We start from the raw sequence: 20,662 nt of genomic DNA, 5'->3' as shown, positions 1-20,662 counted from the left end.
ATTTGTTGAGACTTTTTGTACATTGCACTAGCCTACATAGTCATGAAATTATGAATACATAGTACATACCGAAGTTACCAAATGTGCATGTCCCGCCCAATACACCCTTCTAGAACAATAAAGAAATACTACACATGGTAATTCCTGTTGAGCTTAGCCCGGAGTCGATTGTTGCAGTCACCGAGCTTCTCGGGAAGAGATGTACCGAGCGGCGTGCAATCACCCGCGACAGCAGGCTGCGGTTAGACGGGGGTGCAATTGTACCGGAAAAATGACGAAGGAATGTAGTTATTTCCTCTAGTAACCCATTGTACCATTATTCGGGTATCTAACTTGAAACTAGTAGATGTCCACATGTCAACATGTGTACTGTTCTGTTCTAGACTGTCGCATGTGTAGAAACAATGGAATACCCATTAATCTACCACTACCTACAGGTGCAGCTAGTTCATGTATACTAAGTGCTACAATGCATCCGAAAAGCTGTGGATAGGAACAAAAGTCCTTCAATTTGAATTATATACGAAACGGGAAATTTCAATCGTGCATCATCATTTCATTGGACTGAATCACCCAAATGATTTCTCTTCTCTTGGTTAATTTAGAACAGAGCATCTCCCAGGCGGTAGTGCACAGTCTTAATCTGGGTGTAGTTCTCAAGGGCATAGGAACCAAGCTCACGGCCAATTCCGGACTCCTTGAAGCCACCGAAGGGAGCCTGGTAAGAGATCATGTTGTAGTTGTTGATCCAAACGGTACTGCAATAGAGTTAGCCTAGTTACAACAGTAATTGATTAGGCGCGGGGGGGAACATACCCAGCCTTGAGAGCGTTAGAAACGCGGATAGCGGTGTTGATGTTCTTGGTGTGAACGGCGGCAGCGAGACCTGGATACAGTTAGAATGGTTATTCACGGTTTCACAACGAATGTAAACAGATCCATACCGTAGCTGGTGCTGTTGCCAATGCGGATGGCATCAGCCTCATCCTTGAACTTGGTGACGGCAATGACGGGGCCGAAGATCTCCTCCTGGGCGATCTTCATGTCGGGAGTGACGTCGGTGAAAACGGTAGGCTGGATGAAGTAGCCCTCGGTACCGTGACGTTCACCACCCAGGGCGACAGTAGCACCCTCGGTCTTACCGTGGTTGATGTACTCCATGATGCGGTCGAACTGGAGCTGTGAAACCTGGGGGCCCTGGAAGGTGTCGCCCTCGAAGGGGTTGCCGAGCTTGTTCTGGGCGGCGCGCTCCTTGAAGCGAGCGACGAACTTGTCGTGAATGCTCTCCTGGACCAGCAGGCGAGAACCGGCGCAGCAGCACTGGCCGTGGTTGAAGAAGATACCAAAGTTGGCCCATGAGATAGCATTGTCAATATCGGCATCCTCGAAGACGATGTTGGGGGACTTGCCACCCAGCTCGAGAGTGACCTTCTTCAGGTTGGACTTGGCGGCGGCCTGTAGGATCATACGGCCGACAAGGGTGGAACCAGTGAAGGCGACCTTATCAATGTCCATGTGGCTAGAGATAGCGGCACCAGCAACACGACCGAAGCCAGAGATAACGTTAATAACACCGGGTGGGAAGCCAGCCTCGACAATAAGCTTAGAGGCGTACAGACCAGACAGAGGGGTCTGCTCAGCGGTCTTAATAAGCACAGTGTTACCGGCGGCGATAGCGGGACCAATCTTCCAGGCCCACATAAGAATGGGGAAGTTCCAGGGGATGATCTGACCACAGACACCGACGGGCTCGTGGCGGGTGTAGGAGAGGGTCTCGGAGTTGGTGTCAATAGTCTGGCCAGTGATCTTGTCGGCCCAGCCACCGTAGTAGCGGAGACAGCCAGCGGCATTGGCAATATCGACCTTGGCCATAGTGACGGCCTTACCATTGTCGAGGGCCTCGATAGAAGCCAGGGTCTCCATATCACGCTCGAAGAGGTCGGCCAGCTTGGTAAGCATACGGCCACGGTCCGAGGGGGTCACCTTCTTCCAGGGACCCTCGAAGGCCTCGCGGGCGGCCTTGACAGCGATATCGACATCCTTCTCGGAAGCCTCGTAGACGGAGGTGATGGGCTTTTCGGTGGTGGGGTTCAGAGTCTCGAAGGTCTTGCCATCAACACCCTTGACGAACTCGTTGTTGATGAACCTAGAAGCAGGAACCAATTAGCGATGGGATCGGGATATGAGAGAGGGGTAAAGCATACAAGCCGAGGGGCTGTTCATAAGTGACATTGGGAGTCTGAATCGTAGTGGAGAGCGACATGGTTGCACAGGAGTATCACGAATAGATGCAGGAAAGAGAAAGCGGAGGGGGGATCTCCAAGGGTTTTATATATAACTTACCTATACTTGACAAAAACTGTCTTTGCATTTCGTTGGCTTTCTTGATGCGGGGTCAACGCCACGTGAGCCCCTTTTTGTCATAGGTAATGGTATGTATCTGTCTGTATCTGTATGGTTACTATGTTATTATACAGGGAGCTCCAAATGTTCCATATTATATGTACTACATTCAATGTCGGACTTCAGTCCTGTACATTAACCTAGCAAATATGTATGTCATATCATATGGAATTGTCCGAATATGTATTGGATATCCATGTTTGCCCGTTGCTTCCCTTCTTCTATTTCTTTTCCTGATTATTCATACAACGTCTTTTCAATACGAGCTCCATCGGGGGGGCTTGGCACAGAGCATGGACGTGTACTTAAAACGTGTGCTAAGACCCTCTCGGGTTAAGGCCGAGGTAAGATGACCTTCGTTGATCCCGGCAGAAGTTCCGAGCTGGTATAAGTGCCCCCTTACATATGTATAGTTTATGAGTTTATCCCAAACGCCTACGGAGTACATGTTTTACTTTTCTATGCAAAAGTGCCGAGCGCCTTTTATTTCGGGCCAAAGGGCGAGAAGAGGGGCAAGTGGGGAATGTGATCATCATGATGATGTCTCCGTACGCGGGCTAACATCTTCCCGGTAAGCTATGGTTTATCGTATGCGTTGTACATCTGGGCAAGCTTCGAAGCTTCAATTTCTTTTTTTTCCTTTTTCAAGCCGAGGATAAGCGGACTTTATTTTGGATTGAGATGATTGTGAAGCTGAATGAGGAACTATGTATCACATGACTTCCCGATCAGGAAATATTCAATGTTCAATTGCGATTCTCAAGAGGGGCTGCTGTAGCTTTTTCTTACATAAGCTGCAGATAACGCCCGGGCGGGGCCTTTACGCCAGCCTTGGAATTTTTGACGCTTTAGCTTATGCACCACCAATTAATTACCTTTAGCACCCATGCATCACTTTTGTCGGCTCGTCTTGTCGAGTCCACCTTGAAACGGTAGGCCAAAAAAAGAAAGAAAGAAAGATCAAAGGAAAATCAAACGGCGTCCCCTATCCTCTTCCCCACCCCACCGCTTTCATACGGCCCGGGAAGTATCCACCATTGGAACCCATCGAGCCTTACTCCGTACATCGCTCGGCTTGACCATGTTGCGCGGAGAGAATGTCGGTCAGGTGTCATCAGCCACCCGAGCCCTGGAGGGCTTCAGAAGCTTAAGGTTGGTACTCCCGCCCAGATCTTGAAGATCGTTCTGTCACAGATACTATCGATCTGGACCGAATCGCCTCGGATCTATCACACTCTCCGGAGACTTTGACAGACCAACTACGTATTACGGCATGATCAAATGTCTCAGAAGCGGACCGCTACCCCCCGGGAGGTCTAATTTAACGGGTCGTTCGCAACATTTAGCGGCGCCCATATGCTGAAAAGACCGGAAGTTCCCATTCCATTTCTGCTGGTGAGAGGGTGAGAATCACCCTGGTCACGCTATCATCCCTCTACCTCAGCTGAATTATGGTCTTAATGCAGACTAACTGTACTGCAAAGATTCGCACTCAAATTCCACGCAAGAATTTCCTTTCGTATGGACAGTCATACAACTCCATAAGTGAAACGCGAGCGGCGCCTAGATAACAGTGGTTAACTAGCCATTGATTGAAGTGACCACACCTATCCATTTATACCAATGCGGCTGGCGTGCATAAGCGACATGATATACCTCTACTTACGTATACCTTCCTTGTACAAATAATAGCTTTGTATGGACAACGGGAATACGGTGGCTACTAAGGGAGCGAAAAAAAAAAAAAAAAGAAAAACCAGGCTGGTAGGGATGAGAGGTCCCTCACAAGCAGCGAGTGCTAAGAGGATGTAAGGATATAGGTAGTGGAAGGAACATGGTCATGCTGGAGGCCTGTACTTGTGCACATGTGCCAGTATTTTGAAATAACATTTACACTGATTCCTTTGAACTGGTGAAGAGAAGGTTGAAATATCCTCCAATTTTCCTGCCATCCTCAGGATAGTGGCGGCTGGCCATTGGGAACCTGAGTGGAGACGTTATAATCGCCAAAGCAAGCCTGCTGGTACATCGCCTGCTTGGTGAGTTCAGGAACATAATCTAGGAACTCCTTCATGCCACAGAAGCCATTGACCGAGCCCTTGCAAGGGGACAACCCTTCCACCGGCACGGGAGCATTGTTCAACACAAAGCGGATGTAGTCCGTGGTACCAGAGCTGGACGATAGATCCGGGTTCTTATACATCTGGTCCTGCAGCTTGTCCAATTTGGCATCGGCAGGGCAAGTCCAAACCTCGGTAAATAAGCGCGCACCGAATGGAGCAACCTTGTGCATTATAAAGTTGCGCGGAACAGCATGCTCGACGTTTTTAGGCATACCGTGCGGCCCGTACTTGAAGTAGTCTAAGCCTAGGGCAGCCAGGACAGCGACAATCACGGTTTCGTGGGACATGTCCATATACATAGGCTGGTGCAACGGAAATTGCTTGGTGTTGTTGTCGTAGGTATAGTTGATGCTGCTGTGACTTTGCATAATGAGACGTGACTGTAGGCGTGCCGCGACCTCTTCCACATATCCAATACCCTGTGCTCGGCCGCTAGGTGAGCCGAACATGTTGTTGCCGTAGAACATCATGTCAATGGTGTACTCAAAATCTTCCCATTCCTGTTCTGTGAACAGTGAGCAGAAAGAGGACTGGCCTAGAGTGGCGGACTCATATGGACACATGCTGAACATTGCGTAGACATCCATGGTGGTAAGGTTGAAGTCATGCGGCAAAAAGGCAGAGAAGCGCTTGAGCGCGGTCTTTGTCAATGTGGGGTAGAATCCGGCCACGTCGGGGTCTCTGTCTTCGTGTTAAGCTGAGGCAACATTTTCTGTTTGGGAAACTTTTAAACGTACCCATTGCTGCTACCATTAGTACAAGTAGAGGTCGATGACAGTGTGGTGTTAAAGCCATCATCTTCTGACATTACAGTAAGATCGTATAACGCGTAAGAGCTGTTAGCTCCAACGTTATTGAAGAAGCCGCCTTATCGATGGTCAATGCGAATTTCTGTGGATAGACAAAAAGTAGTACTTACTCAACCACCAGCGGGCACTCTCGAGGATGCGAGGATAGTCCGTCGTGCGGAATGTGGGCTTAGGGCGTGCCGTGCCATTCGGCCACACATTCATCGAGGGATCGTAGATAGCATCGCCACGACCAGCGCGATACAGCAGTCGACCGTACTGACTCCAAAACAGAGCACCAGCAGTGGCTTCAGCGGCTGCGCCAGATGGCAGCAGCAAGTTGTTCCCAAGCACGTACTCCCAATCGTTCAGGAAGGACAGTGGACCCGAGCCAACCTTCTTGTCGGGGTTCTGCTTGGAGTAGTTGGCGATTTTGTCGGCAAAGCTCTGCATGGCACCTCCGTCGGTAGGCCACGATGAGGGATAACGCTGTCCGTGACGATGGAGTACATGGACCTGCGACAGTTCGCACTCAGCGGGGAATCCTTTGTCAATGCCGAACCCAGTCGAGTCAGTATATGGACTTAAGTTTCCCCACCTGGACTTCATGTCAAATCCAGACGGATATGACAAGCCAGTCGGGCCTGGAGCTCCTGAGCTCGAGATTGGGCTCATAGTCGGTACAGTCATGGCAGCGCTACCGCCACCAAGGGCCAAAAGAGCAAATGCAAGAGAATTCATGATTGCTCAAGGGAAGGATTCTTAGATAAACGCCACTCTGGCACAATCCAACGGAACCTACATCGGAAACTGTGAGCATTTATAGCAGGTTATCGAACAGTTTGCTTAAGCAGTGATCGGCTAGGACTATGCTTTTTCGGGTGTCCTGTAGCCTCCACTTTCTCTTCTCCGCATTTAGTGATGTTCAGTCAAAGACCGTTGTGGGCAGGTGGACACACGACCGGGGACCTTCTCGACTTTCCGCAATGGGGATCGCGGTTTTTCCTGTGATGAAGTCATGTCAAGACTGCGGGGGCGCATTAGTGTAGAGTAACTCTAACAAAGCTTGGCCAGGGGGACGGCGACCACTCCACATAACGCGTGGGAAGCTGGGGAAGCAGCCATGCAAGGCACTTAACTGGTGGGGCGGGGAGTTTCTTTCTTTCCTTCCCTTTCCATTTTACTTTTTCTTTTTTTCTTAACTCTTAGGGATTCGTGATACATGTAGATCAGATCATCGGAAGTTCTAAGTTTGGAGGAAACTGTTTGTGAGATCGACAAATGATTGTCGCTCGTTTGGGAAAACACAGGCTAGCTATTCCTAATACGGAATGTGTACTCGAGAAGGAATATGAATAATACGAAGGGAACAATTATTATTATTATTATTTCGAATATTTGCAAAATTCATGAATATATATGATACCCATTGCTGTTCCTATTGGGAAAACACAGGCGAGAGATTCCTAATGAAGTAGGTGTATTCTGCTTGGTCAGAAACTATTACTTCATGTTGGTTCGATCCAATATCGAAACCCCAAAGCGGAAATGGGAGGCTGATTCTGAGGTTATTCAGGAAATAATCGGGAGCTTATTGAATGATTCCGCGGATGTTTTGGGGTTCATTGCCGTGGATAGTGACGCCCCGAATAGCGTAGCCATTTACCAAGTCTTTTATTTGCTTCGTTTGGTCAAGTGTATTCGGAGCGGTCAATCCGCCAATGTAGAGAACAAGAGATTCGATTTGTTGGCAATGGAAGTTTGTGAAATTATTGGTGTCCTTTTTCACGTTATGGAGGAGTTGAATTCAGTGTATCGTTTGAACTGGGTCCAGCCGACATTGGAATGCCACGTACTTTCCATTGCAGGCCCCGCTTTGATAGAAACTTAGATAGCCATAAATCTTATTACTGGGACATATATACCTAGGTATATTAAAGCCCTTTTAGCCTGTCTCCTCATAACCAATCATACTTGTTCCTTAAGCATGACCTACCTTCTCTTTTCCCTGATTACCTGAGGGTGTATAGGTATTAGGGACCGGCACCTGAACGGCTGTCAGATAGGTTGAATATCGCTAGCTTGTCAGTAGTAGCGCTCCCTGGCGCAAACTTCATGATGTTAAGGCCATACAGAGTGTGCTATGTAGCATTAGCTTGACTTCATTGGTCAGCTGCAGCTCTTGAGCTTCGGGGGCCTCGGTAACTCCAGAGACCCTCAAAGTGACTCATCAGGGCTGATCACTGCTACAAAGAAGCTATCTACGGAGTACCTAGGTAGGTAGCAGCAACACTCGGAACCTGCCCAATCACAGTCCCCAACAGCAACGGACAATAGATACGCCAAGATTGCCAAGGTGACCAAGACAAACACCCAAAATCCACTGACCTTCAATTGAAGGTTGGTGTGGGTACCTCAACACCTTTTCCATGGCCATCCAGTTGTGGAACAGAATGTGAGCTCCAGTATTTATTTTTTTCCCTGGCATCATTTTAATCCATTTCCACTTGCTCTTTTGGGCGTAAAATGTCGATATGTAGTACAGCAATAGGCACTAAGCCAAAACGGGTATTCATCATCATTTGCAAATGATCTCCATACGGACTGTACCCGCATCAATAATGTGTACTCCGTACGTACGGAGTCCGGAGTACAAACGGGGTTAGCATAGAGCATGCATCTACAAATCCCCAGCCTCGGAAGAATATTTTCCGATATCCACACAGAATATTGCTGATGAACATGGATTATACCTAGATAGACCTCGGAAGAGACAGACTGCAAGGGATATCATTCTCTTTATGCATGTCCCAGTAAACTAAAATTATGTTTCGACTCCCAATGGACAAGGAAATGGTAGATTGGTTGCGCTACACAGTAGTCAAGGAACCATGATCTAGGCTGATTATGGTGGTCCTGAACCCCACAATGTAATCCCAAGTGTTGACATTACATTATACAGCAGGCCCACACTGATACCTAGTCATTTGGCGTCACTAGTTTACAAATAAGTCGGCCGTACAGAAGTGCTCTACAGTCATCTGCAGGAATGAGGATGTTCATTGGAGTATGCCTGTGGGGCCATGCAGGACCCCATGCAGGACAGAATCAGACCTGTAAAGGGGGGTCGGGCTGTACCGTCCCTCAGCTCCGCTAGGTTTTGAACTACGTGTATGTGTAGTGTCTTCCTATAAGTACGATGGAGAATTCCTCTTCGACCAGTGACCCAGCTAGGCAGCCATCATGCACCTGCTCTCGATACTCGGGATAGTCACTCTTTCCCTGTCGGGGTTGTCGACGGCATTGGCAATTCAGGGAGAGCCAAATGTCAATGGCACTCTGGTACAACAGCATCTCAGAGACCGCGAGAAGCTGATCGCGTTGGAAAAGACACATCGGCAGGGTGTGTCTCATACAATCTTTTATCTGTCAAGTCCAAGCAAACAGAACTGACCAGTCTCGCAGATCACATCTTTCGGCAGAGTCTCTCTCCAACTGCCAAACGGGCTGATGAGATTGTACAAGCAATTCGACAGCATGAGATTGACAATTACTGGAGAGTGGCCGCCACGGACGGTCAGAAGGAACGGTTCGCAGGGCAGGCGTTCCCCCTTGCCCGACCGTATATCTCTAACACAACACTTTGGAAAGTGGTCAAGCAAATGCCCAAGGGTGCACTTTTGCATGCGCATCTATCTGCCATGCTGCCGTACGATAAGATTGTGAAAATCATCATCCAGACTGAAGGAATGGTAATTTCCGCATCACAGCCTCTTGACACCAAAGAGGCCAAGCAAAATGCCACGTTCACTTTCGCTCATAATAACGGCACTCTTTCGACCACTCCTTTCAAGATTGACGCTTCTGATTATATTCCTAACACGGAGGTTCCGGTCAAAACTGCCGTAGCCAACTTCGAGGGTGGCGAGGCGGCTTTCATCGACTTTATTAAAAGTAAGACAACTATTCCACCGGGTGAGTCAATCCGCCACGAGTTAGGTGTGGACGAGATCTGGAGACGGTTCCAGGCCTGTTTTGGTCCGACCGGAAGCATGATCCAGTACGAACCCGTTGTCAGAAAATTCTACCAGACACTGTTCCAAGATCTGGCCAGCGACGGTATTAGCTGGGTGGAGATTCGAACTGGCGGATCGCATGGGAAGCTAGTCCACAATGGAGACGAAGAAATTGACCCTGATCTCGATGCCTGGTGGCATGTCCTGGTTGAGGAGATTGACAAGTTCAAGGCCACCGAGCTAGGCAAAAGCAAGAACTTCTTGGGTGCAAGAGTTATTTGGTCTGATACGCGCATCAACAACCGCGCTTCAATCACCAAGAGTATGGCAAACCAGTCCCATTACCATAAAGGCTAGCTTGCTCACCGTGTTTAATATAGGTATGAAAATCGCTCTCCAAAGGAAGCAAAACTTTCCACAACTCTTTAGTGGCTACGACCTCGTTGCCCAAGAAGACCTCGGTCGTCCTCTTTCTGATTTGGCACCGGAACTGGTATGGTTCCGTCAACAGACCGAGGCTTTGAACCTCACCATTCCGTATTTCTTCCATGCCGGAGAAACGCTGGGAGATGGGAACTCTACTGATCTTAATCTGTTCGATGCAATCCTGTTCAACACGCGACGAATCGGTCACGGCTTCTCCTTGTATAAACACCCAAACTTAATCCGTCAGGTAATTGAGCAAAATGTTATGGTGGAAGTATGTCCGATTTCGAACGAAGTCCTTCGCCTGAACGAAGATATTCTTCACCATCCATTGCCGGCGATGATTGCCCACGGCATTCCGACTGCAATCAGCAACGATGATCCAGCCATCCTAGGACAGGACGTGGCAGGTTTGAGTTATGACTTCTATGAAGCCATCCAAGCCTTTGACAATATTGGTCTAGCGGGATTGGTGAGTTATGTTTATTTTGATGATTCACACTGCTTGCTTACACTAGAAAATAGGGTGCGCTAGCACATAACAGTCTGCGGTGGGCAAACTTCGAAGACCAGTCTAGCGAAGATTGGATCCAAGATATTGATCGTGGTGAGCACGGAACCGGTACTAAGGCCAGGCACATTCAAGGTTGGAACAGGGAATGGGAGAAATTTTGCAAGTGGATTGTTGACGAATACGGCTCAAAGTACCCAGCAGTACAGGTTGACTGAAGCCTATACATTAGCAGATACAGTGGTGAGCTCATCTTTGGCCTGGATCAAATGCGCAACTATATAGTCCAATCAAGATGTATGGAGCTCTCTTGTATTACCCTTATTACTGGTAGAATTATACTGTGTGAACAATCATAACGACTGCCTACCACTGGTGATAGATTGACCGCACATCATAATCACAGCTTGAGGCATTGGAAGCATACCAAATAGGTGCAATATGCCAAAATTTTGTAGGCCGAATTTTAGATGCTATACCAACAATCTTCTCTCACAGAATCCCCATATTACCTCCATTACATCAGTAGAATTTGACTATGGCAATTCAGAAACAGTGTTTTTCGCAGAAAGCTCGGCCACGGGCTTTTTGGGGGTATGAATAGTATCGACCGGGGCCTCAAACACCTGGGCACCGTCGGTCGGCAGTTCTGGCTTATAATACCCAAACTCAGGCCAAGAACCGTATTCCATATTTTGGGGTTGTTGCTTTCGTTGTCGAGTGTACCATATAGCTGCTAGCGTAATGAAGGCAAAGGCAACCACGGCTCCAACGACAGGACCAGCAATCCATGCTTTCGAAGATTTTCCATCAGTCTCGATGTTACTCAAAGATGTAGCCGTGGGCGATAACATAGACGATGGCGCGGCAGATGCCGTCAAGCTGACTCCAGTACTAGTAGCGGTTTGCCTTGCAGTATCTGATGGTTGCCAACGAATGAAGATGGCCTTAGCATTAATGCCGTTAGCGGTCCTCATACTAGATGTGGTGCCGGCTTTTGTGAATGTCCATAGGTGATTAAGGTCGGTATTAGTCGAGGTGCACCGGTTGGCTGAGTACCAAACTATGCCATTTTCGGTTTGGGCACTATATCCTCTGGTCAAACGATTCACAGTCAGTTACTAAGTTGGTCAGAGGATATATAAGGGTTGAACTTACTCTGGACAACAGGTCGCCCGGGTCTCGACATTATCGTTAATAGAATCAACTGATTGGTCTGCTATCCAATAGCCCGATGGACACACACCCGGCGAGAAGTAGGAGTTGGTGTTGGTCGCATAACCCGAGGGAAAGCAGCTGCTCCAATCTGTAGGTCCTTGGCTTAACCACCAACCAGAATCGCTGGCTTTGATTACGGTGTCGTAATAATTAGTGCCGGACAGATACTCTATGTACCATGTGTTGGTGGTACATGCGGCTGGCGGTGAGAAGCTCGTTGTAAGGGGTAAGGGTGTAGTGGCTGTCATGAAGGCGATTGAAGGTCTCAGAGAGGAATCAGGGAGAAGGAGAAGGGCAGGAGGTACAATTGTTGAAAATATAAGAGAGAAACGGAGATCGCGACACCCTCTTGTATAGACATTTTGCCGTTAACCGCCAAAATTGCAGACCCTCCAGTCTTCATAGGCCAAAAATGAGTTCTAGCGCTCAAGATGTGGGCCTCCTTGCGATGATCTTATGTGTGACGACAGAAAAACAGAAATATGTGTGTGATCCATAGCAACAAAAAGGCTTCGCAGGCCGCGCCAAGGCTTGTAGCCGCCGTAGCGGGTCTTTCATATTCCAAACTGTAGGTTAGTGGGTGATGATGAAGATATCTAAAATTAGATAATGGTGCTCACGTTGATCTCGACTGGGAATATACATAGGAGATTATAGGGGTTTGTGTTAGAGGTCACGTGACTTCGTTGGCTCCTGCACACATTAGTTAGCCTCGCCTATAGATAGTTCCTTCCTTCTCCACGCATCTACAGACTTTCCAGAGTATCCTACTTTTTCGTTGTGGTAGTATCTCTATCTGGTTATGAGCGCCTGTCTTCGAAGCCTCTGTCTCACAGCAAGCTTCGAATCCCCGTTTTTCTGGCGTTAGCGGGGCGCCAAGCCTCTGTGTGTGGGCACACAGCATACCTAGTTAACTTCCAATAAGATCGGGTCTTCGATCTTCCACCTCCCCGAGCCTTTCTGCTCCAACCAATTAGAGCTCGCAGATCTCCTACATGTAGATCTCATCAAAAGCATCTATTTGCATCGTTTCTGCATCATTCACGACCGTCGAAAAAGGCTGCTCGACGAGATCGTCTGTTTTTTGGACATTCTCATGCCGACCGCCCAGACCGATCCAGATCTCCTCCCTTTGACCATTCGTTTTCTTTTCGACCGCCGTCCTCACTCTTTTAACCGTTCGATTCCTTTTTCGACCGTCACAGACACACACACTGAAGGCCAATATGCTGCCCAGTTACAATTTCGATCGTCAGAAGGAACTTGACATTTCGAAGATCTCGCATTTACCACTTTTCCCGAGAATCCTATATTTGCATAGTAGTCCCTTTATCAGGTTATGAGTTCCTGTCTCTTGAAGCCTCTGTATCACTGCAAGCTTCGAATCCCCGTTTCTTGTCGTCATACTTGACGCCAAGCCGGCCGAGACCGCAGATCTCGACATCCGCCTTCATCAGGTTTTCGGACTGGTAGCTGCAGCAATGACGGCCAAGTTGGGGTCGGGGGCGAGTGGATGCGAGAGCGAGAGCGAGAGCGGAACCGAGAACAAAAGCGGGAACGAAAGCGTGGTCAGGTTCAACCTGACCGCACCAAAAATTTACGCTTTGTTGTAAGTGCCCTTCCTTGGGTGTTAATTTCCGGCATTACTTGGCATCTAGCATTAACGTCATTACAGGTGTCTTAAGAGGCATAACATAAGAGAAGGCCCGGGCCCCGGGCCCCGGGGGTGGCTATGCTGACTAACTCTTCCCTCCGTCGAGGTCCCCCCCAGGGGCCCTAGGGCTCATACCCGTGGACCTATATATGCTGCCTATGGACGTCACTTCCTCAGAACCGTATTCTTGGGCCATGAATACCCTAGAAGGACTTGTGCTTAAAAGTAGGTTATTGGTTTATATCTACTGAGCGCCCTAAATTAATGGGCTGATCGGACTCTGTTTTCCCCTGAAGTAATCAGGATTTTTCTGGTATTTTTCATTATTATAGGCACAGTACATGCAACAAGCGTGAAGAAACGAAAACAAAAGGCGAAAAGGAACGTGATATCAAGTGAGAAGGCAAAAAGAATAGCAGCAAACATTTTTAATCATCGCCAACGAGATTCCCTCGTTATCCCTCTTTGCAAACGGAGCTCGCAAAGGTGAGCTCACACAGGGCATGGGTTTGATGCGCCCGCTAATAATTAATTAGTCTTTTTCCTTGATCTCTGAATCCCTGACAAGAAATTACATACCGCACCTGCGAGGCTTATCGTCTTCCTTAACCCAGCCTTTCGGCGCACTGTACCAGATTCCAGAATCGCCATTCCTACTGGTTTTGTTAGTAAGCTTCAACAAAAATCGACTGATATATCAAACTCACTGATACTTGCAAAAGGAGGTGAAGGTAGCACCCAGAATAGACGTGCCGTTGGTGGGGCTCGAGTTGCAAGGATACTTGTAGTAGGGGTAAGGGTACTTGACCTCACAAACGTTCTTCTCACCGTACCCACGGTGGTCATCGTATTCATGATGATCTTTGTAGCCCTTGTCATTACCTCTGTGTCTCTCCTCGAGGGAATCAGAGTTTGGGTCCGCAACCGGCGTTGCAAGAGCTATGTCCGTAGCTAGGGGAAGAAGCACAGCAAGAATATACAATGGCGACTTCATATTGAAGTGAAAATGAACAATAGAACTTGAAAGTAAAACAAGATAGAAATTAGCCGATGTTAATGTTTTAAGATAGCAGAGAATTGAGAATTGAGTCTGTTGCCGTCTTCACAAATTGAGCTCAGACGAATCTTCACTCGCTTTATACGCAAGACCTAGTGGCAAAACCTGTGTCCTAATAATATCTGTAGCCATGAGACCTTGTCTAACTGACACTAGTACCAAGAACCAAGGTGAAAAGTAAGGATCATCACTGCTGCTTCCGACACGAATATAGCGTCTAGGCCGACCTAAATTGTCATCCATTGGTGCTAAAGCCAACTATGGGAATGCTCTAGGTCCTTGGCACGGAGACTTCGTACAAACGCCAGTATCCGAGCAGCATACTTCATAACTATACCAAACCCTTACCGTAGTCCAATATTTGGCATTCTGGCCTATCTTAGTTGTAGTCATGACATCAATGTTAGAAAGCGTCGAGAAAACTGGGAATCCTTTAACGCATATTTAGATCGATCACAAAGAAGATCTCTCTATGTCGATTGGTGGAATGAGATGATCTGTCGTTGCCAAGACAGAGATTGGCTTTATGCCAGATAAGAATAGAGTTGGGCCCGAACAACGGTCTGCTGGGGCCGGGCCCCACTACAGAAGCTTTGCCGTATCCTACTTAATATCCTATTTATATCCGTCCAACCCCATCATGATGATGTACAAATCGCCAAGAACACTTCCATTCCAAATCTTGCAATGCCAGATTGAAAGTGAACACTACTGTATTTAAAGAAAAAAACAAAAACAACAGTGGGGACTCGGTGGTGGTCACCCACCCAACTACTAACTCACAGGCGTGTGGCAATATGTGGCTCATACGCGGTAAATAGTTCGGTGGGTGTCGCCCCGATGAGAAATGACTGAGCACCGCTTTACGGTCTCGCGACCTGGGGTGAAGGGTGACTGCGCTATAGAAAGGGTGAGAAGCTGGGTGAGAATCACCAAAGTCGCGCGACCATTGCCTTGGCCCCTTCAGCTGGACAACGGCAGATTATCATTGGATCACGTTGCTTTCCTTGAAACTCTCGGCATCTTGGCATCTTCACATAACTAGAACTGGAAGCACCACCTACCTTAGGAGTAAGTTCTTTAACGTAAACCTCGTATGACGACCGATTTGTTAAATCTCACGATGTCACATGACCTTTCCGATGTACATAGTTCACCCCTCCTCTTCTTCCTTTCCTCTACACACCTCTTACACCTCTCTTACAGAGCTCTGTCACTCCGTACAATCCATATTGTACAGCCTTTTCATGATCTCGTTCACATCGTAGATCTTATCACGATCGACAGCTAGGGAGGAGCGATTGCCTTTATAAATAAATTCACCGCGCAGGTGACCAGGTTAACTACGTAGAGAAATAGGGACGGTATTAAAGCAATCGTTGATAAAACGTCCGACTAGCAAAGGATGCACGGAGCGACGTTCGAGGTAGAGAAAATAGCTGTTATTCACTTCGCCCCTAAGGATTTTAAATTAGATAAGGAGCCTTTTATAATGAAAGGATAAACCGTTAGCCTAAGGACTATTAAGATCCTAGTTGTCCTAATAAATATAAGACTTAAATAGAAGTAGCAAATGGATTACGTTCGATTTATCAAGCAATAGCACGTATTTGCGGATCCCATCCATTAGTTCGCTTTTGCACTGGGTGGTAAGTAAGCATAAGGAATGGCTGCCCCACCTAGAACTTGTCACATGATGCATCTACAACATACGTCCACCTTCCATTCCGCTCGCCTATATGAATCTCAGCTTGTGACCGTGATAGTTAGTCCGCTATCACACTTACTTTCACATTCTCGAAATACTTCCTATCGCATTGTTGGATATGCGACGTTTTGAGAGGATTAACAATGTCGTTGAATCGGTTGAGGACTATCGAATTGGCGGTTATCACCCTGTGCACTTGGGAGATTTGTTTCACCAGAGATACGAAATCATTGGGAAATTGGCATTTGGCCAATTTTCTACCGTGTGGCTCGCAAGAGACCAGAGGTTGGTTTTAATCGTTTTTCAATTTACTACATATCCTAATACCCTTTTTCCTAGGCTACAAAGGGATGTCACTTTAAAAATCCTGAAAAGTGCCGTCTCGGAGGATAGCCAAGAGCTTTCTATTCTCAATGAATTGTCGCATTCGATAACACCTCACGCCGGCAAGGAGCATGTTATCTCGCTTCTGGACCACTTTGAACACGAAGGCCCGAACGGCTTGCATCTTTGTCTTGTGTTCCCTATAATGATGTCCGATGGTGAGGCAATGACAATTCGTGGCAAGGCTCGCAATGCAAGCTTTGTGCGGGCGGTATCAACTCAGATTATCATTGGCTTGGATTTCCTTCATCAGAACAACATGATCCATGGCGGTAATATCTTAAACTATAATGTCAAAATAGAGGGTATACTGATTTTTCTATTAGATTTGCAACCCGCTAACATTCTATTCACCGTCAAGCAAGCTCGGCATCGGGAATCTTTGGTACCTCCAGAGTTTAGTCCCGTTCGTTGGCTACCTGGAATCACGGCAGATTCCAGTGCTCCGCGATACTTGATGACCTCCCAGCGACCCCGTGGTATGTTGGATGATGCAAGCTTCTCATCTTTGGTAGTCAAAATTGGAGATTTGGGCGGAGGTAAGGTTATAGTCTATTATTCGAGATTGTCATTACTCACCACATCAACCCGCAACAGCCATCCGAACGAATGATTATCGTTCTCGTCCTGTTACTCCTCTAGGGCTGGGAGCCCCCGAAATTATCGAAGGACATTCCTGGGACAGTAAAATTGATATTTGGGCATTGGGATGCTTGGTGTGTATCCTTTGATCCTTTGGCGTTATCAACCGACTAAACTATGTAGATATTTCAGCTTGCCACGAACGAAGCGCTTTTCCCTTTGATGTCATTTGGCTGCGTAGCTGAAGAAATGCGCGAAGATTTGAGAGCTCTTATTCAACATATTATGGGAAGAGGCTACGAAAATTTTGCCATTCATGTTGGCGAAAGGTTGCCATCTGATTTCGGTTCAAAAGATATAGAAGATCTTGCCTCTTTCCTGGCGTCGATGCTTCAACAATCCCCGGGACGCCGAAGTTCTACCAGAGCGCTTCTGGAAGATCAATTTTTAGTTTGTTGAACTGTTAGGGGCGTGTCTTTTTTGGCGAGAAAACCCGCGAGCAGAAGTGCTATCTTTGAGATATATGTTTATGGCAACCACACCTTTTTTGTTATCTACCTTACCGTGGGCCAGTAGATAGGAAACAAACGTAGAAGTTATTTCGGAGGAAGTCAAGATGAACCTTCTTCGCTTGAATATAATTTAGCCCTTGGAAATCGGTACAGCCCGAGGCGCTCCCTATGGATCACCACTGTTTCGAGTGGCAGTACGTGCTTGAGCATCACCGGGCGAAATCGCAGAGATCCACATCAAACTTGAACCTAGACGCCTCCTTAATTGGAGACGCCGAGCTGATGCACTAATATCCCCTTCCAGGCCGACTCTATTTACCATGAAAACATCTCGGCTCACGTGAGATCGCTTCTTGTCATCAACTAAACTACACCGCTCCAGAGCCAAGAAACAGGGTTCCCCTCAGGGAACACGTCGACCGAAAGTACTCTGGCCAATTAAGATGAAAAGGCATCGTCGGACGGGTACAAAACGGTAAGATAAATAGGCCTATCAATGTTGTTGTAGCTTTCCATCTCCTTATTGAAGGTAGTCTCATCCCTGCTCATAAAAGTGTTGGAAGTAGCAGTATCGGCGGGTTACTGAGGTTGTGGTTATATTTCGGAATCGATTTAACATGCATCTTTATGTAGTGCTACGTCATATTGTTCCTGTGCTATTCAATAAGGCTCGTCCTATATTCGGCTTATGAAGGCTAATTGAACACCAATATATCACAAACGGTCAATCTATATCGGTGAAGCCTGCTCGGACAACTATTGACAGATTGCATCTAGATGTGTAATAATTCCTACGCACGGCACGGAGTGTATGGTCACTTGTCATGAAATTGTAGTGTTTGCCCGTACTTATCAAAGGCGAGGTATCATCCGTTCCTAAGGTGGCTCTGAAAAGTATTTTACGCATATGGATGCTTAGACAACCTAAAATGAGGTTTTTAGGTGTTCTATTAGCGGTATGTAGAGGTAAGCGCTCTAAGCGGATAAATTATTATTTGTGATACCTGTGACTTGGCTTGTATATATATTTGTATATATGGGTCTGCACACCAGATATGGTGGCTTGCGTAACCGCTGGCCTTTTGCTCAAGTTTCGGCACCTGCAAGCCATGTTATCAATCACTGCCTTATTTCTCCATTTGCGCTCATGCGTTTCAGTAAGGGGGCCTTGTACACGCACACCAAAGACCGGGTTTGCCACGCAGAGAGTAGGGCCTTCTTACTATATGATACGACGTTCTAATGCAGGGGCCTTGCCGCCGTTACATTGAAGTAGCACACCTATACATAGTACAACGTTAGCGCCCAAGGGGCGCCTAGACGAGTCTGCCTATGAACCAACCACCATGAAGGTAGCATCTGAAAGTAATATATATATTTGCGTCTTGCATTGAAGTTAACAGCAAACCGACAAATCCATTTGAACATATAACCCCTTTCCTTGTCACATCTACTTTCTTTCGGAATGGCTTCAAAAACACTTCTATTTCTAACAGCGGAGCAAATCCAGCGACTTCATCTAAGATATATCAACAAACCTCTTCCAATCCAGCTGAATATGCTAGAGTCTGCAATCCATTCGCCGATAGACATGGAACATTACACAAAGGAGGAAGATGTTTTTCAGCTTGCTGCGAACCTTGCTGAGAAAATAATGAGAAACCATGCCTTCCAGGACGGGAACAAACGCACTGCCCTAGTGGCCGCCGATATGTTTTTGAAAATTAACGGCTATTACCTTCAGAAGGTACCGTTCGCGGAGGATAAAACGACAAAGAGCTCTCGAATGCTCATGTCGCTGTTGTTACCAATCAGTGGACAGCTAAACAGTTGGGAGATTATTACAAGTCTATAGCAGTGCCTCTTGGTCCGGCGACTACGGAAGTTACAGAGTATATCAGGTCAGCTACTAAGTACTAGCCTATACTCTCCGTCAGTATGGTCGACGTTTTGGACCCCGTCTGGATGGTGTTTTAGACGGAAGGGAAGGAGATTTATATGATACAAAGCTTTGTTGATTTAGCCTGTTCGTGTCACTTTGTCTACTATTACATTATCTAGTTGAGACCGTGTCCGCCACGCTTACCTTTTGACTGCTACATTGATAGCGCAATAGATAAACTTGTACAAGTGTGTCGATCGACCTATGCAAACTTTGTAGACAAACCTAAAAGTTATTACATTAAGTTGTGAATTTCAAGGATCTACAGAGAATCCTAGCCCGATTACCCGATGACATCGGGATTTCCTATTTACTGTGATGAGCCAGATCTACAGACAAATCAGAGCAAAGCAAGAGAGTACTTCATTCAAAATAATAAAGACGGGGAAGAGAAAGAAGCAAGATCTGGCGAGCTCTCTAGAAAGCTAATCAAGCCTAGATCATTGCAAACAATATAAATTCCGGCTCTTCTCGCTTTGCGAGGCAAACAAAGAAAGCAGAGCAAACAAAGGAAAGCAAACTAATCATGACAGATCTGGCATGTGGTATCAGATCAGATCCAGATTGTAACATTTACCAGTAACCATTCTCTAGAGTTCTAGCGATAGGTAGGCAACCCGTCGATTCCCGACATAGCCACTGGGAAAACAAGCTTAATATCACATATCCTTTAGCTGGTCGAGTACGGTTGCTAGGTTCCGTCCCGTAGCGCTTGCGTGCTCCGCAAAAGTTGCTAGGTAGCATTATAGATCAGTACGCGTAATACGGGAAGGATGTGTGAGTAGATTATACCGTCAGGGGTTCCATCTAGAACTATCTCGTGCGTTTTCCCATCTAAGAACAAAGTTGCCGGACTTGTATTTGACTCTGTCTGGCGAGGGATTTGGCTTGGGATATACAGGCGGGGATAAGTCGATAATCCTAGCAATAAAATAAACCGTTAGCCTTGGCTAAAACTCTCGCACACTAATAACGTACCAAAGCCAAAGTGTTGCGAATCGTGGAAAAACGTAAGTTTACATCTATCTTCAGCACTAGCTACAGAAGTTGATATGAAGGGACTGGCAGCACGGAGCGCACTACCAACCTCCTGCTCAATCAAAACATAAGTTTCTCCCGGGTTGCCAATAACAATAGGCACCTTCCTAGTCACCAAATTTCCTCTCGCGTCATGGGTAGTGAAATCTGTTGTGACATGATGAAAATATCGTGCGGTAAGAGCGCTCCTAGCGCAGCGCAAGGAAGAGAAGGGCCGAAAAGCACTGCGGAACATTTCAATAGGATCTTACTAACTGAAGGCTCGAGTCAGTGAAGTGACAGGCAACTCCTTAAGCGTTC

The 20,662-nt window shown here is 47.0% G+C and overlaps 7 protein-coding genes across 7 annotated transcripts; 2 read left to right on the top strand and 5 right to left on the bottom strand.

The window, feature by feature from the left end:
• Positions 1–601: 601 nt before the first annotated feature.
• On the bottom strand, positions 602–2,263 carry N7489_005672 (aldehyde dehydrogenase family protein; the record flags this gene model as incomplete). The annotated part of the gene is made up of 4 exons (XM_056711424.1): positions 602–758; positions 817–886; positions 945–2,146; positions 2,205–2,263. 4 exons carry the CDS (start codon positions 2,261–2,263, stop codon positions 602–604), a joined length of 1,488 nt encoding a protein of 495 aa, XP_056569845.1.
• Positions 2,264–4,357: 2,094 nt separating this feature from the next.
• Positions 4,358–6,055, bottom strand: N7489_005671 (histidine phosphatase family protein; the record flags this gene model as incomplete). Its single annotated transcript, XM_056711423.1, has 3 exons — positions 4,358–5,207; positions 5,264–5,393; positions 5,446–6,055. 3 exons carry the CDS (start codon positions 6,053–6,055, stop codon positions 4,358–4,360), a joined length of 1,590 nt encoding a protein of 529 aa, XP_056569844.1.
• Positions 6,056–8,557: 2,502 nt separating this feature from the next.
• Positions 8,558–10,485, top strand: N7489_005670 (adenosine deaminase family protein; the record flags this gene model as incomplete). The annotated part of the gene is made up of 4 exons (XM_056711422.1): positions 8,558–8,717; positions 8,780–9,652; positions 9,711–10,228; positions 10,282–10,485. The coding sequence occupies 4 exons, from the start codon at positions 8,558–8,560 to the stop codon at positions 10,483–10,485; spliced, it is 1,755 nt and encodes a 584-aa protein (XP_056569843.1).
• Positions 10,486–10,803: 318 nt separating this feature from the next.
• Positions 10,804–11,733, bottom strand: N7489_005669 (uncharacterized protein; the record flags this gene model as incomplete). Its single annotated transcript, XM_056711421.1, has 2 exons — positions 10,804–11,362; positions 11,426–11,733. The coding sequence occupies 2 exons, from the start codon at positions 11,731–11,733 to the stop codon at positions 10,804–10,806; spliced, it is 867 nt and encodes a 288-aa protein (XP_056569842.1).
• A 1,898-nt stretch (positions 11,734–13,631) lies between these two features.
• Positions 13,632–14,133, bottom strand: N7489_005668 (uncharacterized protein; the record flags this gene model as incomplete). The annotated part of the gene is made up of 3 exons (XM_056711420.1): positions 13,632–13,660; positions 13,719–13,795; positions 13,847–14,133. The coding sequence occupies 3 exons, from the start codon at positions 14,131–14,133 to the stop codon at positions 13,632–13,634; spliced, it is 393 nt and encodes a 130-aa protein (XP_056569841.1).
• A 1,835-nt stretch (positions 14,134–15,968) lies between these two features.
• On the top strand, positions 15,969–17,320 carry N7489_005667 (uncharacterized protein; the record flags this gene model as incomplete). Its single annotated transcript, XM_056711419.1, has 4 exons — positions 15,969–16,189; positions 16,244–16,827; positions 16,886–17,004; positions 17,054–17,320. Coding segments are annotated over 4 exons (1,191 nt in total), but the record flags the coding sequence as incomplete, so codon positions are not given.
• Positions 17,321–19,983: 2,663 nt separating this feature from the next.
• N7489_005666 (uncharacterized protein) lies at positions 19,984–20,597 on the bottom strand (the record flags this gene model as incomplete). Its single annotated transcript, XM_056711418.1, has 3 exons — positions 19,984–20,057; positions 20,117–20,245; positions 20,303–20,597. 3 exons carry the CDS (start codon positions 20,595–20,597, stop codon positions 19,984–19,986), a joined length of 498 nt encoding a protein of 165 aa, XP_056569839.1.
• Positions 20,598–20,662: the final 65 nt, after the last annotated feature.

Source organism: Penicillium chrysogenum (assembly GCF_028827035.1).
Source record: "Penicillium chrysogenum strain IBT 35668 chromosome Unknown utg000002l_segment0_segment0, whole genome shotgun sequence".
Classification (NCBI taxonomy): domain Eukaryota; kingdom Fungi; phylum Ascomycota; class Eurotiomycetes; order Eurotiales; family Aspergillaceae; genus Penicillium; species Penicillium chrysogenum.
The sequence above is the reverse complement of the archived record's forward strand: the minus strand, read 5'-3'. Positions and strand labels throughout refer to the sequence as shown.